An 18581-nucleotide genomic window follows, 5' to 3' on the forward strand; every position below is an offset into this window, starting at 1 on the left:
CTATTATCTGATAGGTTTTTTTTATTTTGTATGGAGACAAAACTACAATGTCAGCATTTTTACCACAAACAGAAAAGCTAAATTTGATATAAATGCCTTTTGTGTGGAACCCTGTAAACTGAATTTAATTTCTAAGATGCAATATCTACAATTCAAAAAAGATAATTGTGATTCTTTATGTCAATTTTGTGAAACTGCATCCTCTATATAAGCCCCATGCCATTACTTACTGACTTGATACTTACCATTTTTCTATTAATTATCATTATTTGTATTAACAGAATGCTGTCTTACCTCTTCAGGGTCAGAATCACTGAGGTAGTCTTTGTTGAATTCCTCCTCTCTCTCTGTTAACTCCTTTATCTTTTTAACAGTCTCTTCTCTCATGTAATTCCCCACAGGAGGTACAAAACTTAAGTAAGAGTCATGGTCAGCACTTGGTGAACTTCTCTCAGTCATAGACACTGAACTAGCTCCGGACACACTACTGGTATGAGACTGAACAGAACTAGTCCTTTCAACTTTGGACTGATTGGAGGCTTTCCTCTCCAAAGTTGATTGTAATTTTGATTGATTTGATGACTTTCTTTCTAACGTTGACTTGCTTGTCGACTGATTAGAAGATTTCCTTTCTAATGTTGACTGGCCTTTCGATTGGTTTGAAGATTTCCTTTCTAATGTTGACTGGCCTTTTGATTGGTTGGACGATTTCCTTTCTAATGTTGATTGGCCTTTTGATTGGTTGGAAGACTTTCTTTCTAATGTTGACTGGCCTTTCGATTGGCTAATTCTGTTTCTTTCTAAACTAGATTGTATGGAAGTCTTTCTATCTAACTTTGACTGGAATGACAAATTTCTATCAACCTTAGCTTTTTCTAGCTTTAAGGCATCAAGGTCAATATCTACTTGCTCAGGAATAACATCGTTCTCTGATTTTGTATTTGAGCCCGCAACTCCTGAGGCCCCCAACATTTCCTCACTACATAACGTAGTTGGAGGATTGAGTTGTCCAGTAGTCCGAGCGATCATCATCCTCCGGAAACTTTCTCTCCTTGTGACCACTTCCTTGGATGTGGACGGTGGGGGAGCTTTGCTTGGGGCAACATATTTTATTTGTATTTGTGACTTACTGCCCTCACGCTTGAGTGTCCTATCACCCCCGCCATCCTCCACCTCACTATCTGTGTCACGTGCATGGAATGTTGCACCCGAGTGATCACTTGATGCATCATCATTATCCACAGGGCTGGCCCCTGTGTTGACCTGCCCAATCTCAGATGTGGTAGTGTCCATCACAACATTCTGGGCCTTTTTGGGTACAACGTCAGCCAAATTTTCTACACTTTTATCAAGATTTGACTGTAAAGCTAGAGCAGATAATCCCAGATTTTTCCGTGACACCAAATCAGGACTATCGCCGACACTATTGGCATGACTGGCCTGTACAGCCAGATCTGGTGTACTACTACTGGCACGAGGGTACGGAGGGGGAGGCTTGTACTGAAAGGGGAGGGTCTCATTCAGTCCATTGTCTGTACTGTACTGGGGCAGTGCCCCCTGAGAGTTCAGCTCAGGGGTACTGTATGTAGTCTGCATTATTAGGTTACTCTCAGGTCGGTACTGTTGGAGGTAGTTCGCCTTCTCTTCTTGAAACACATTAGCATACATAGTGCTATTGCTGTAGTTTCTGATAGTCGTACTATTAACATAGTCATTCTCTGGAGGGCCGTACTGGGACATGTCAGAGGTCATGTGTTGGTGAGGGAACGCTATCCCTTCTCCTTGTTGGCCGGTGTACTGCAAACTTTCACCTGGCTGATTGGAAAATTGAATTGCCTCCCCTTGCTGGCTAGTGTATGATATTGTCTCACCTTGTTGGCTAGTATATGAGATAGTTTCTCCTTGTGGTTGCTGTCCATATATTTGTGTGTTATTTTGCATGTTCTGCTGGGTAACTCTTTGCCTCATCACTGCTTCATAAGACGGACTTGGTCGGTAGGCAGGAAGTGCCGCAGCCCGGCTAGCGTAGGATTGGTCAAGGTGTGGAGGCTGTGGGGGTGTCTGTGGTGGATGCATGGGCTGGTGTTGCATCATGGGACTATACATTCGACCATTCATCATAACACCTCCATCAGGAAACACATGTGGTGGAGGTTGCTGTGGTAACTCATGGCTACTGGTCGTCTCTATTGACTGCTGTGACTGGCGATAGTAGTCTTCTGATGCATTGGACTGGGACAACTCTGAGGATAAACAAAAGTCATTCAATAAATGAGGATGGATTAATATACTCACTTTTTCAATGTCAGTTGAATTATAAATCTGGTCCAAATTGTAAATAGTGACTATTCTCGACATAAGACACACTTACCTTGTTCAAATCGAGAGCCCTGTGATTGTTGTGACTGATGGGAATGCTGGGAGTAGGTCAGTGACGTCTGGGACTGGGTCTAAAACACCACAAGGTCATTGGTTAAAGTAACACATTTTGATGACATGAGTGGTTTACAACATTTTGAAGAAAATTGGCGGCCTATTTCTGCTTATATGAATCTTAAGCTTCTCATTTGAGAAAAACACATTAAAATCTGTCACCAGATCACACTAAAGACATTTGCTGTTTGCAATAGAAATATTTCCATTCTTTTTCAAACAAGACTCTTTCTAATCTAGCTAAAGCACCAGTTTAAAACATGTCAATGATCCTGATTTTAACTTTAGCTTTCCTAAATATCTTAATTTGTTTGTTTTTATATTTTTCAATATTTTTCCCCTTACCAGTTGATCGGGGAAATCTGCTGGTGTTGGCAAACTTTGCTGTAGATCCCTGTAAATATATAAAATACTTTAATATCATCTCTACTGTACATAGACATGATGAAACAAGTAAAATACAACACATGCTTATATCAATAAGTAGGAAAGAAGCAACATGCAAATGTAAAATACATTATAATTATATTGATACTGCTTGGTAGCTTACAAAAAATTCCGGAAACTTTTGTTTCTTTAATGGGAGTATGTACTCCATTAAAATCTGGCCCTTTTCTTCTAATGAAGTTAAACGAGAAAGATTTTGTGTGAAAATGATACTATTTATAAACAGTAAATGTGTTATATTCAACAATTAAATTAATTTAATGAGGTTTTGTTGTTCTACTCATAGTTATTCTTTTAAATATTTTCAACAAATATCGGAGTACATAATATTTAATGACAACCCATCACCAATCACAGAAACGACACATGTATCCACTAGCATTGATGATGTAGCATAATATTCTAGGATCTATGCGGATAATACCTTTGTAATGGGAATGGCAAGGAAAATGAAACACTTTTTCTGTTGTATTTCACTAAAGATTCTGTTATTTTACACTAACAAAGTCATATACAATATATACATGACATTGTACATGGTACACATCTACACAACTATTTATCAATACATTTCAACTAACATACTACAGTAATATGCATGCAGAAAAACATAGAAACATGCTCAATAAGAAAAGATAGAAGATAAACGTTAGCGATCCTAAATAGAGTAAAGTGTTATTTCTGCCATTAAACAGAAAAGCAAATCAGTTCAAAGTGTGGGGTAAACTTGAATATGTCTGTCTGTTGATATATAGGTGGACGACTGAAAAAAATTGCAAAATTGTACACAAAATCAGTTGGTTTAATGTAACTTAGAATAACTGGTAGAACAGAATCAGTCATTATTTCTTGATTTTTTTCTATACAGTCATCTACATATAGTAAATTAATTCAAATCCTTGAATGTTATTGCATAAAATTGTGTACTGAATTTGTAAATAAATATTTTGCTTCAGAGTTATACATCCTTGTAACACCAATAGTCAAAGTCTATGTGGACAGGATGTTAACAGATTTAACTTTAAGGAAGTAGTGAATTGAATTTTCTTGATTATAATTAAGTATTAATTATTAAATAAACATGCAGTATATATTAAGCACAGTAAGATGAAGTAAGTCAGACAACCATAAGCAGTATAGTACTGTATTTTACTAGTGATCAAAGCATGCACAGCATTAATAAGCCCATTCTCTCTCGTACTTTCATCTTCTGTGCTTTGCACTTACTCATCATACATATGCAGATATTATAAATTTGTATTAAATCAATAAATTAATAAATACAGAATCTTTTCAATCAAACATGAAACCAATAAACTTGAAAATCATGGAGAGAATGGGTTGAAGAGCTGATCACAAGTAAAGAGGAGTTAGTATTTTTAGTAACAGTTATACAATAGAATATACAAGTTACTATTAAGTTATTATAATCTCGGGATTATGCTTACAACATGACATTGCCCTCAGAATCGGGAAATTCATTCACATCTACCATACTCGAGCTGTAATGAAAAACATGCATCAGACAAAGGGGGTTTGACCGTGCAATGTCAGTTATAGACCAGTGTCAGTATCAGATGTGGCCACAGGATCACACAACATCTCCATAGTAACACATACTATTCTGATGTGAACAAGCACAACAGACAATTAAAAAGTTTACTTTTAAGGCTTTTTTTCAAATCAGTGTGACTCAAAACTTTGAAAACAAATTTTTTTCTGATCAATTTTTGGATGCTCCATCCATTAGGTTAGTAATTTGACTGATGATCTAATTTTAGATTTGTCATTGACAGGGAATTTGTACTTAAAAAAATGAAAAACAAAATATTAAATAATTTTGGTGTTAGATTTACGAATGCGGTCTCGTCCACCAACCAACCCCTCATTACGTAATCCCTGGTGTTATGTAAATAATGACGAGTATGTTGATCAGTAATACTGATGTAAATATTGATATATAAACATTATACTGGTCAGTAATGTATATGACTCATGCATAACACATGCATGTATAAATATTTATATAGGATGAAAATAGATCTGACCACTGAAATGACAGATAATCAAAATTGTCACAAACTGAACTCTCTTTGTATCAAGTTTTCGACACAAATTAAAGCTGAATTCCATGACAACCAACCAGATTTGGCTGTAATCAGTTGCTTAGTTCTGTAACCCTATATGTATGATCAAGGCTAAATGTATCCTTTAATGTATCTAAATTTGCTGATAGTCTTCTTCTTCCGTATCTTTTGATTACAGAGAAGCTACAAATTCTTACCCATGTTTCATTTTTTGAGAGTGAGTGGAATTCAATATCTTTCAATAACAAATTAATATCATTTTTACATAAAGAAAGAATCCACTTTTGACCCATTTCAGTGTATTAATGTTCTATCATGTGGAAGTGAACAAGGTAATTATTTAATGTAGTTGTCACTGATGTCATAGTTTTGTCATAGTGTGAACACACAAACACAAAATTAAAGAAAGTGAAATTTATAAAAATGTTTTTCGTGATTTTAAATATAATGACTAATGTGACTAAAGTACCAAAAGTGTGGGTGATATTGCCAAACATGAGATTTGTATCGACCAGACAAAAGTATTTGTGCCAATGAAATGATTATCTATAATGGCCTGGTTGAGAAGGCACTATTGCCTCATAGTATTGTCGAGGGATGGAATAGTGCCTGAGCCGAAGGCGAGGCCACTATCTAATCATGAGACAATACTATGAGGCAATAGTGCCCTCTCAACCAGGCCACAATGGGTTTAGTACATCACCTTCATATTTATGCACAACGCCTTTTCTTTTCTTTCGTCATAATAGAAACACTTCAAAGGACACATCGCAACGCTATCATTACTTTTACACAATGTTGTTACATTATAAACACAACATAAAAATTGTTGCAAAGATCTGTATTTCTTCAAACGTGATTCAGTTTCATGGAGATAGGAAGCTGTTTTCAAAAAAGCAACATCTGTTTCCTTCCCCATACACCACAGCCTGTCTGCCATCTTGACATCTTTTTGCATGCAATTATAATGACGTCATGTAATAGTGATGTCACAATACATTCACGTTAAATCTTGCGGCACTTCAGTAGCGTCCGCTTCCCTGAGCACTATTGCAAATAGTAGCCATTTGTTAAGCCAATCAGAATCCTGTATTCTGTCACATGATGTACTAATTACATTTGTGATGGTGAAATATCATATAACACGTTTCACCAATTAAAAGCTTGTATCAATGAACAATAAATGCTGGTACATACCTGGGAGTTCCTTTGTTTGCCCTGTAGAATTTCTGCTGTAGAGAACCCATCCTCCGGAAGTACTTAGCTGTCTCAGAATCCTCCTGTAATGAGATGTACAAAGGAAAATTTCAATGTTTTTATTCATCTATTTGAAAGGCCATTCAAGGACATTCTCCATTCAAGGACATCCTATCTCACATGCACAACCTTGTGTATGTGCAATATGATTAAATTTATAATGTTCACTGCTACATATATCTTACTTGCATCACCAGCAGATGCAGTCCAAATGACCTCTAGCATTAGTCAATCATTACATCACCTTAAATGTTAGGTATAGCACCATCTTTTGTAACTTCAAGCTTTGACACAACATTGTGAAGGAATTCTGATGCGTTTCTCATCATATCTATTGTGTTTCAATAGCAGTATCTAAGACCCTATAAAAGATTGTCTTTTATTTGGTCAATAACAAATTAATAATTTATGGCATTTGAAAGTGTTTCTGAGAGTAGCACCTTCAGATGTTCAGGCAACATACAACATAAGATGATCTTAATCAGATAGGTTTGTTTTGGATGCCTTGTGTGTGTGTGTCTGTCTGATTATGACAATACCTACCATATGATACTGACAGGAAGACTTTGAGGTATCTATCTCCAGTGTTTTCTTACTCTGGGTCAAACGAGCTATCTCCGACCATCTGTAATAGTAAATCCAAAAGTAGAGCAAGAGAATAATTGTTTAACACATTTCACAAACACAGGTGATTACAATTTAATAATATCACCTCGTATGTCTTAATTCTCCAAACTTTAATTTACATCTGTGAGTTCAGACTGACAGATAAGTTGTAATAAGTCCAAATTTGATGTGTTTATTATAGTGAGATCAAACAATGACTGACGCTATTTCAACAAAACTATACCAATAGGGTTATATGTTATGCTAATCTTTCTTGTTGCACTCTACACAGTGTATCATCATTATGAGCAACATATAAACAGTCACTTACCTGAAGAAAATAGGAGGTTGAGCATCCAAATAACGAGCAAAAATCCCCAGGTATGAAGTTCCCAGGTAGAGCTCTTTCCCTTTCTCATCCTTGAAACAATAGAAATGTGAATATATAGATTACAAACTGTTAAAGAAATTGAACATTTACTCAGACACACACACATTTTGTTTTACAATTCTGGTTGGATTATTATATAATCTAGGAAACTTTACCCCATTTAAATTCAATTTAGAGTAAATTTTGACATTGAATGACCTTTTTGATGACCCTTGTTTGGTTTTTACCTTGGCTATGTTGTCATTCATGAACCTTAATGACCTTGAATTATCCCTGTGTAAACTTCATTTTAGCTATGATAACACTGAATGACCTATAGCAGCCTAGCTTGATGACCCTGAATGTCCCCTGTTTGACCTTTACATTGGTTATTTTTACACTTAATGACATTAATGAACCTAGGTGACCTTGGATAACCTCTGTTTGACACTTCTTTGACCTTTACCTTGCTATGTTTACATTGAATGACATTTATAAACCTAGATGACCCCCGTTTGACCTTTACCTTGGCTATGTAGTACTCCATGCCGTATCCGTCCATCATCTGTATCTCCTTGATGTATTGCATCTCGGCCTTAAATGGATGTACCCCCTGGAGACTGATGTAACCGCTCAGTGTCTCGTTCATCATCTCCGCCATCACGCTGTCGTCCTTACACATGGTCTTAGGGAACAGGTTGTTGTCCTTAAAGTAGTCCTGGGCATTCTTATCGTAATCATGGTCTCCAAACTCAGCTGAAATACAGTGTAGAGGTTCCAATAGTTGCTAGATTTGTGATGAGACAACTAGTCTTTGACATTCTTGCCAATAGCAAGGTCTCCAAACTTGTTTAGTACAATGAAAACCTGACATTATGATCTGTCCTATTCTTACTACATTTACCTTCCAACATGTTCTTGACTACTAAGACACATCCTACTTTTTGTGGTTCAAAAAGAATAACATCAATTCACTTTCCTGCTGACATCTGACATTGAACTTGCAGTACGATCTCTCTGAATCGTACCCCATCAGACATCTAGTTAATAGCTCCAAATTTAACGTTATAATGATCATGAAAAAATAGTACAAAACTTACCTTGCAGGCAGAATGCTGCCAGCCGGACTACTTGGTCTAAGATGATAGGAATTCTTCCCTCTACAATGTCTGTCTTTAACTGCAGGAAGTAGTTATACCTGTAAGACAACCATAACTTGATGTCACTATTTAAATCAATTGTTGCATAGTAAGAATAACATCTTTAGATAATCATTATAAAATACCATAAAAACATGTAGAAGCATCTGACAAGTAAGTGTATATACAAATCAGTATCATTTTATTTAATGGAATACTTTTAGTTCAAGACCTTTTCTTTTAAAATTTTCAAAATATGTAACCTAACGAAGAAATCAGAGATTTTTACTTAGGAATGAAACCTTTTGTTACAAATGAACTCATTTTCAATGATACTAGATTAGTAAGAAAGATAAAGATAAAATGTCCACTAACCTTGCTGCATCATCCGTGATCTTGTGAGCCCCTGGGATATAAAACATGACCCCAAAGTAGAGGCGAGGTGCTGTGGCCGTCTGGGCATTCTTATCGATCTGTTTCTTTAGGGGCTTGGTCAGATCAACCCAGTGGAACTGTAGTTTCTTGGTCACATAGCGTAGGCCAAAGTATTGAGTCTGCAATGGATAAAATATGTCATATCATAAAATTTACAAATACAATGTATTGTACATAGAAAACCAATTAAATTTAATTTAAGTCTAAATTGAAAATATATATTTTATGAACACAACACACACACAAAAAAAGAATTGATATACATGTATCTAACTTACATGTACACATTTCAAACACATATTTTGCATGAAGATATTCCTAAAATCTCACAAATGTTAGGGATCAGTAGCAATCTAAGTGATTTCAAAAATAAAATCCTCAGTTATCTTAAGCTTGTCATGAAGTGTACAACTGTATCAAATAGATATGATAACCAGTCACCATTATCACCATTATAACAGCTAAACTCAAATTCTAAAGGATTTTGCTCTAAGCTCTTCAGAGCCTATTTGTTATATAAAACTGCATGTCAATAAGAGCCATGAATTTGCAAACATGTTTGAAATAACAAAGAAGCAAAATAATGAGTATATATATATATACAACAAAATAAAATGGTTTACAGTACATCTCAGAAGCATATAGTTCCTTGAAAAATATTGTTTCAGAACAAAAACCTTTGTTTATTGTCTGAAGATTTTTTAGAGGACAAAGACCTGTCATCCTAAGCTTGATTGACAACACAATGGACATTTAAACAAGTCACTGATTCTAACACTGTCCATGATAACAAACTCTATTTTCTGTTCAAAAAGTAAACAGCCATGATAAGTAAGTCTTGGTAGATAAACCTGTTCTTAATCTGTCTGATGACCGGTACAATATAGTGTGTTTTTAGTAATGATCCCCGAACAGACAGTATATACTAGGCCTTTTTTGTAGGTTTGACTCTTTTGCATGAATATATATTTGTATTAAAACATTTCACTCAAAAAAAGAAGTTTCACATAAAAAAATTGTATTTGACTCTATAATGATATAAATTTCCTAATAATACCTCATCAAAAGCATTAGTTTCCTGTTGACCGAGATGAGATTTTCTCTGAAATTATTTGGTATTTATAATGGCTATCAAAACCAAAAAAAAAAATATGTGCAAAATATAGCAACAACATGATACATTGCATAATGAGGAAAAATAGACTTGAAAGAAAGAGGATCACAGTGTCTGAGTATATATCCTGACATTTATAGTAAATCAGTCCTTCAACTCTGGGTCACATGTTTGAAAGTTGCAACTGTCAGGCACCATATAGCCATATATAGATCAGTGGCTTATTCTCCAGCTATTCCATTTTTTTGTCTACATTCATTCATATATGGTATATACTTAAATGACCCTGGCTATTAATTAACCCCAGAAAATTTAATTATCCTAAACTAGAAATCTACATCAGTAGTGAATGTCAATCTATGTACACTATCAACAGGCCTTTAAAATTACTTAATTACATCTAAAATTTACTTAAAAGCTTTGATATATACTTGGTCCTTTTAGTCCTTTAATGAAGGGTTTTACTGTATTACGACAGTTAACTATTAGTCTGACAGCACATAGTACATTGTATACATATCTTTACACCTGAGTTGACCCAGACCCTGATAACACCTATTGTTAAAACTGGTTGCTTTCAACATCTATACAGGGCACAGTGAAGTAGTCGTTCAAATTCGTTCAGAGCACACAAAAGTACTTGTTGTCACCATAAAATGTTCCTAAGAGCAGCTTTAAAAGTTTTATTAGACTACACAAACCTATATATAACAGTGATTCACCTTCCAACAATCTGTAGATCTAGAGGTGTTGATGTTTGTTCATTAGCGGGGTTAAACACCCACATTCACAACCAATTAAAGTATACCAGTATATTTTAATGTATATGTTATCTGATCCATTTATCTCTCACATTTCCTTTTTTAATTTCAAGTTCCTGGATAATTGTCATTTTTTCTTTTTTTTTCTTTTTTTAATTTTTAATTTTTAATTTTGGTTTATTGTCAAATATTTAATCTAAATATAAAATGTTTCCAACAAAGCTGTAAGAACCTGCCAATTTTAATCTTTTCAATTTACGTTAAATTAACGTTCCTTGCTGGCCTTTTGTAATATTCCATCTGTACTACAGTACAAGTAAAGAATTTCTTTTTTTTCCTGATTTGCCAAATTAACTTTAATAAGAGATCAAATTAATATATAAATGCATTAAACCAAAACAATTGAAATCTAATAACACTTTCTGTTTCTAACAAAGCTGATGACCTTGAAATGTTATGCTGTTTACCAAGTATCTCTGTAATCTGCAAGCTTACTTATCCTTTAAGTAGAAAAGACTGAACACAAATTATTCAAAATATTTATCAAGCCCAAGGCTATATATTTATGTTAATCAAACATGATATCCATCTCAAGAACTTTTAGATTTACCCATCAATTTTTAGCTGCGAGTGATTTTACTTCTCAGTTTATGAGAGATTCTACACATTGGACAGGCTTTGAGCAGTGGGTCTAGCGATAATAAACATGTTTAGGCTAAATGTCTGGTCACATGTATTAGAGGCCAGGTAAGCTACCAATTGATTATTAAAATATTCAAACAAAGACTATCTTTTTGTTTCTGATTTTTTTTAACAATTTATTTTTTGTCGATTTTCTTTGATATATTAATAATAAAAATTGGTTGAGGTTTTATTTGAAAGCTATTAAAATAGTTCCCTATTAATTAATGATTGTGAATACTCTTCTAACATTACCTGGTAGTAAAAATGTCTAGAAAATTTGTTATTAATTTATTTGAATGTTAATTGTGAAATAAGAGAGTGGGTTAATTTCATTTTGTCCTATCAACAGTCAATATCATTAGAAGATTGCCTCCCCTGCACGTTGCGTGTACATGAGTTGATTGCATGTCTGGGCTTACCTCCGTGAGTTCAATGCGCTGAGCGATACTGTCCAGACATTCTTGTCCCGTGCTATCCGAGTTCAAAGTACATTCCAGGAATGAATTGTCCAGCATGGATACACCAACCACAAACACATTCTTGGATGAAACCTCATATCTCCTGGTCCTTTTAAAACGTAAGCCAAATGGCATGTTTCTTATTTATGTCTACACATGGGTGATCTGTAGGTAGGTAAATATTAACTGAAAAATAAAACAATTATAATCTGTTAACATAATAGTATTTATTTGATGTACCAGGTAAGCTAGTTTACGCAAAACTGCAAGAATCAAATTTCAACTGAAAATAAATTTGTAAACAACTACGTACAGTAATATAAGACTCTTTCATAAGTGGATATGAAGGATAGGGATATTCTACCCGAGGGTCACAAAATGTAGTAAAACCCGAGACTTGCAGAGGGTTTTGCAACATTTTGTGATCCCGAGGGTAGAATATTCCTATCCTTCATATCCACTTATGAAAGAGTATTTTTCTTTCATACCTGGACATTTTATTGCAATTTTACAACAATAATATCCCACCATTTTGAAATAAATTCAAGGAAATCCACAGCTGAAAGTCAATTTTTCATACATAAAAAATTCCGTGATATTTTCAACATAAATTCTGTTGTTTGCATCTTTTATGGTAAAACCAGTCAAGTTTGTGAAAAAAATGTTAAAATTTTACCAAGGCAATAGAAATTTTGTTGACGCTTTGACGTCATGAGGCTTTATTGCATGGGTAGCCATGCAATACAGCCTCAGGCGGCATGAGTGTATTGCCTTTGACCAGCCAGTATTGCACTCATAGGTATGAAAGAAAACATGGTTATAACAAACTTCTAGCTTTGTTATAAGTGTAGCTCATTATACATATCACAAACATACTATGAGCGTGGAATGAATATTACTGTGTTATAACCACGGAATCGCTGTAAGCATGTTTGTTATAATTATACTTTACTGTATCTTTTTAACACATTGTTAATATAGAGAAGAAATCAAATCCATTGTGATGTCATCTGTATCTGAGATATATATACAATGTGATTTTCTCACATAAGTAAATATAATGGCATATTTATAAATCAAGTCAACAGTACTAGATATCCCTGTACAACTAAACAAGAAATAAAGACTTATCATGTAGCAGCTTTGGATTGTTTTAATGATCATTTCCTGTGTCATTGTGTACTATCTTTTAAAATAAAGATAGGTGAAGGGCTATCTATATATATAGCTAGTTGTAGCTAATGTAAATACATGTACGTTAACAATTGAGCCATTTTACTATGAACAGGCTTAAAATACAAAAGTGCTATTTGTCAAAATCATTCTCATAAACATTCATGTTATCATCATTTATTGATATGATGAAATTGTCACAAGTGCTAATGGATCATGATAAAATACAAATGTCATTTCATCAAACTAAAAATATTTGATAACAATTGAATGATTTATGAGATTTTCACATCAAAACCTTGAGGAGATTTTGTCCTGGTCAAACAGACTACAGTACTAGTCTTGACCATATGCTATAAACTGACCACAGGCTATTTTACACAGCTGACCAGTCAAATGATGGATAGAAAACACAGCTGTATGTGCTACTCACCACAAACTTGACCTTCAGCTTGACCTTCACTGATGGAGAATAATATTTATAATGTCACAGTATTATCCACAAAACATGTAAACATCCAGAAAGCAATTATTTTATAACAATCCATCTGCTCTATTTGTGATCTCGACCAATACACTGTCATCACAGATTGTCTTCTACCTAAATCTCAGATAGTTACCAAAATATTGGTATTTATAGTATTCAAAATATAAGTGACAACATTAGTTTATTCTTGAGCCTAAGATTATAAACACATCTTATTCACATGAAGTTATTTCCAAATGAATTAAGATATGTATTATACTTCTTTGATGAAAATGTGACAATAATATTTCAGCTACAGCGTATGGTACGCAAATGACTACACTTACACAACAAGTCTGTTTACCTTTGAAGTATTGAGATCACATTAGCCGAAGACGGAAATGAGTTTTTCAAGAAACAGATCAAATATATATCAATACAAATATAAACATCATCCGACTGTGACTTTTTTGACAATGGTGATTTCATGAATTGAGTGAAAATGTTTTCAATCGTCAGTGAGTCACAACACTGTGACAACAAATATCACACTGACGTATATATATGCGTACTAAGCTTTGTACAAATTTCAGAAATACTCCAATTTTCCACATAGCTTATTTACAATTGTACATCTCCATTCAAGCACATACTCGGCTTTTCCAAAGAGTGAGTCATGTGTCCACTACCTTAAATGGCTATCCATTGGAGAGATGGTCACCCTATGTGTGTATCACCTATCTACCTGGCTCTGTTGACGAGTTTATAGGTAGGTTACAGGTGTTACAAATTAAGGTGTGACAAAGTCAATATAAAAAGGATTACTTTTGGTGTAAAACCAAAGAACATTTAAATGCCCATTTCCATTGTTTAAATGACAGAACAAAGAGTCATATAGTGCCAGCATTAAACTTTAGGTATCATCAACACTGATGTTAGAGTTAACACAGGGAAGGGAAAAAGTGGGGGAGGAGAGTTCAAGGGTCAAGAGTAATTGTACTCGCTGACCATAGACATCAAGCTTTACACAGTTAATCAAACACTGAAGAGAATTAGATTATGTAATCCATTATCAATTCAGCGAAAACTTCCTTCGAAACCTAATCTTAGCTGGATTTTACACATGTCTGATCATCTCGGTGAATACCTTTATTTAAAGGCAAGCAGTGTGATGTTGAATGTTAATTTTCTTGCAGATGTTTACAACCCATCCCTTATCAACAGTGGTAGTATTTGTAGTAAACACATTTATGCAAACAGGGTCAAGAGTTTTAGGAATTATTAATATGTAAACTTTATGATCAAGTTACCAGTCAGTTCGAGGGGAACTATATGCACATGTGTTTGTAAAATTATACCATGATACTAGTGGTAGACTAATTTTACTTTTCAAGTATTATAATAATTATGACAATGACATTAACTTTATGTGCATTTACTTTAACACTTTTTACTGGAAATTTGTTCAGGGATGTGAGAATTTCAATTCAAGCAAACTTTAAGCAAGAGCAATGTATGTAAAAACCTATTGTAAGTGGCAAGGAATACTGCAAAATATTACATATCAGGCCCAGACAATCTTAGTATAAAATGTAGGTCAAATTAGGTCAAAATGACCTACTTTTGGTGCATGTCACTGTTTGCCATACCTTCTCATCAAAGTTGAATGATTGGCTTCGGTATAAAATTCTGATGACAAGTATTACAGCATGTGAGAGAGTGTAGAGAAGGCAAACTAGAGAAATAGAAAAGGATGAAACAATTACAACACAGAAACTGAATATTGGGTCTCAGAAGGTGACCCACTAAATGGTTCAGGGGAAGATGATAGGGACCAGTCAGGGAAACCTTTAATTTATATTGGTGACCAGGTGATCATGAAAGACAATAAATGGTTCACCAGAAGACATTAGAAGAAAGGAAATGAGTTTTTTTTCTCAGACATATATATGGATACCGGTACATAAAAAAATTCTATCTGGATAATTTTATTTTGTAGTTCAATCTTTGCCCTAACAACTGTAAAACATGCAGTTCACAAGATGTACTGCTATGTACTTCAATTACATTCCTTCATACATTTTAGCATGACACATTGTTTTCTATCTTCTTTCTACAAAACTGCATATGTAGCAAGACAATAGATCTGTTTTGTATTAAACATACAAACATTAAAAGATCTAGGGACGTATCAGTCTATCAGAATGCCAATTAGACAAAAGTTGAGGGTGAACGTGAGGATACACAGACATACTCACATCACTAAACCGTTTTAAAAGTAACATGTACTCATCACTACAACTGCTATTCTATCATATCCGAGTCGTTTTCCCACAGGCTTATAAAGCATAAGGAAAATAACATATTCCATGCATCTTCGCTAAGCAATTTTGTGTTACAGAGAAGTGTTGATATGAAAATAGTTCCATGATTAATTATAATGTACAGGAATATAAATGAAATAGCGTAGGTTTTCTTATCTTTATACTAGTAGTACTGGCTAAATTCTTTTTAAAAGACTTTGAATTAATGAAATGGAATCTCACCTAAATATATAGCGGTACACCTTGAAATTTTTACTTTTAAACCTTAATTTAAATAAACCAACATTTTTTCGTGGCTACTATTTTTTGTAAATTTTTATTTTAAGACAGGTTCATGGAGATTAATTTTTGCAAAATTAAATGGTATTTTCTTTCAATATCAGAAATTTAAGAATATTTCCACAGAGACACAAATTTATTTTGATCATGATAAATTGCATGTCAAAGAAAGTTAGTTTACAGTTCAAACTCATTTGTTGTACTATAACATCCCCTCTCAACAATAGACATTATACACCGCCACCATCATCATCAAATATGTAGTGTATTCAACCCAATAAGTGCCCACTCCCCCTTTTGAGACCTCAATTTCAATATTGCCCAGGCATAAACAAAGACCAAAACTGTATACCATAGGTTTGCAGTAATTTTGTCTTATTAAGCATCTTTTCATTTTTTTTTTTTTTTTTTTTTTAAATGCCCTGGGCCCTTATTGGGTCTAATAATGTACATTGTACATGTATCTATAAAATTTTAAAAAGATTTTTATGCTACAAACATCAATTATCTGGAAGCTCCCAGGTATCAAAATGTTTTTGTAAAGATAGTAAGTTAACACTACTTAAAACATGGAATACCTGGTAATTTGGTACCTACTAATTTGCTTCATAATTTGATTAAGTCGTCTCTTATGGGTTCTTGATTGGCTACCATTGTACTGAATTTTGCATGAGAACATACATTAGAAATACAATGTACTAGGAATCAACGCTCCAGGAAATAAAATCCATCTAATCAATTTTTGCCCTAAAACGGAAAGATGTATTCCTATACATGTAAACACTGCTTTCCATTGTAACAATTGTTTTTGCATATTTTCTGTAGTAAACATGCAATGTGAGGAGTGAGTTACAATGACTAACACAGACCAGGGGGGGGGGGTATAGAATTCCCTGGCAATTTATCCTGTGATCAAATTAAGCCATGATGATCCCGAGGAGATTATCCTGTGGAGCTCTATTTAGATATAGGAGTACTTGGCTGGAGCTTGAAACATCCCTAATTCTGTAATAATCTAATCTCATTATGGCCTTATCATGCCCATTGTAACTAAGTTACACTCAGTACGTCTTAATGTCAATTGCCCAAAAAATAAGGGAAATAACTCCAAACTAATCTAGTGTCTATGACATGTTTCATCTCAACATTGTATGAAGTTCCTGTGATGCAAATTAGTCAATCTTTTACAATCAGTATGAAATATTCAAACTTTTTTTTTATTTCTTTGTGTTATTTTACATTTTAAAAACAGTATAGTCATAATAGGAGTGTGTAAGTATGTTTTTAAAGACATCCAGTTTAGATCTTATCAAATTCTTTTGCCAACAGATACACTTAAATGAGATTTATCTAATTCAGTAAAGATAATGAAAATTCAAAATTGACTTCAGCTTGCTAAGATACTTCTGAAAAGCCAAAAATTATCCTTCACCACAAACACCTTTTAGAAGACCAACTTGGTAGATGACTAAAAGTTTTGGATATTGTATTTCATCAGAACTTACTAGTAAAGGCCCTCTACTTTGGCTTTCCAAAACACAATTTTTTAAAAGTTTTTTGAAACAACAAGATACCCAACATTTAAGAAAATTTTTATTGATGGTCTAAGGTGAGGTTACAACACCAAACAATCGCAAGATTCTTTTGTAATCTACGATGTTAACAGTGAAGATTTATTTCACTGTTTTGCCATCTGCTGCAGTACTAGTGATAAGTCAACTAACATGCTGCTGTGATTGCAGTAATTAGGACAATGACAGGAAACATAAGATGACCCACATTACAAATATTAACATTTAATTTATTTAATTAAATTGTTCAGACACTGATAATAAGTGTAGTATTAACAGTCAGCAAATAACTTTTGCGACTCTACAAAATTATCAATCTTGTCCCACTTTAAAAACAAGAGCCTTTTCTGAAAGGTAGAGGGCCATTAAATCATACACCCTTAAACTTTTTAGTGATATTAATATTAAAGCATACAGTGGACCGGTTAAAGCAACACACCATATATACAGAATGTTGAACTTGCAATACACTTTTACCTACACATGTAGCCCGAGATACTCTGGCCCTGACACCAGACTTAGACATTATGACAGATAGATGTCTGGTTTAGGGCCAGAGCGCAGTAGTACTCGAAAACCTGGAATAAGCCGACACCGTTTGGTATCGGGCCAGGTACTCTCCGATTCAGACTGACCACCGAGAAGCACCAATAACCTTAGTCTATACAACAAATGAATATCATATCTACCCAAATATAGCAATCCGTCGAGATTAAAGATGATTTGCATACTACGAGAAAATGGCGACGGCGACGAGGGAAATTTAAAATTGCGGAAAAGAAACTACTGTGTTGACACAATAGAACGTGCATGTGTGATGAAATAGATGGCTATGAGTAGATAAATTATTCATTTGTTGAAAAAACCAAGGTAAGTGGTGATTCTCGGTGGTAATATTTTGTAAGTAGCTGAATCGGAGAGTACCTGGTCCGATACCAAACGGTGTCGGCTTATTCCAGGTTTTCAAGTACTACTGC

General features: G+C 34.2%; 1 protein-coding gene across 8 annotated transcripts in view; it reads right to left on the bottom strand.

The window, feature by feature from the left end:
• Nucleotides 1-18581, bottom strand: part of LOC138318710 (tyrosine-protein phosphatase non-receptor type 21-like) — a 32409-nt gene that overhangs the window by 12745 nt on the left and 1083 nt on the right. For 2 of the 8 annotated variants that reach the window (XR_011207911.1, XM_069261339.1), the window contains exons 2-12: nt 11753-11977; nt 8715-8893; nt 8301-8398; nt 7727-7956; nt 7162-7250; nt 6768-6849; nt 6165-6247; nt 4329-4382; nt 2779-2827; nt 2372-2450; nt 295-2243 (exon numbers count right to left, since the gene is read on the bottom strand). Coding sequence is in view for 7 of the 8 variants with exons in the window: in XM_069261339.1 (XP_069117440.1) it covers nt 295-2243; nt 2372-2450; nt 2779-2827; nt 4329-4382; nt 6165-6247; nt 6768-6849; nt 7162-7250; nt 7727-7956; nt 8301-8398; nt 8715-8893; nt 11753-11926 (3066 nt within the window). In the remaining variant the exon portion in view is untranslated. Of the gene's footprint in view, nt 1-294; nt 2244-2371; nt 2451-2778; nt 2828-4328; nt 4383-6164; nt 6248-6767; nt 6850-7161; nt 7251-7726; nt 7957-8300; nt 8399-8714; nt 8894-11752; nt 11978-13397; nt 13702-13777; nt 14008-14119; nt 14183-15079; nt 15167-18581 lie in introns of those variants that run through there. The other 6 variants (XM_069261343.1, XM_069261345.1, XM_069261342.1 and 3 more) reach the window with 6 other exon arrangements.

The sequence above is a fragment of the Argopecten irradians genome, chromosome 3 (genome assembly GCF_041381155.1).
Source record: "Argopecten irradians isolate NY chromosome 3, Ai_NY, whole genome shotgun sequence".
Lineage (NCBI taxonomy): Eukaryota > Metazoa > Mollusca > Bivalvia > Pectinida > Pectinidae > Argopecten > Argopecten irradians.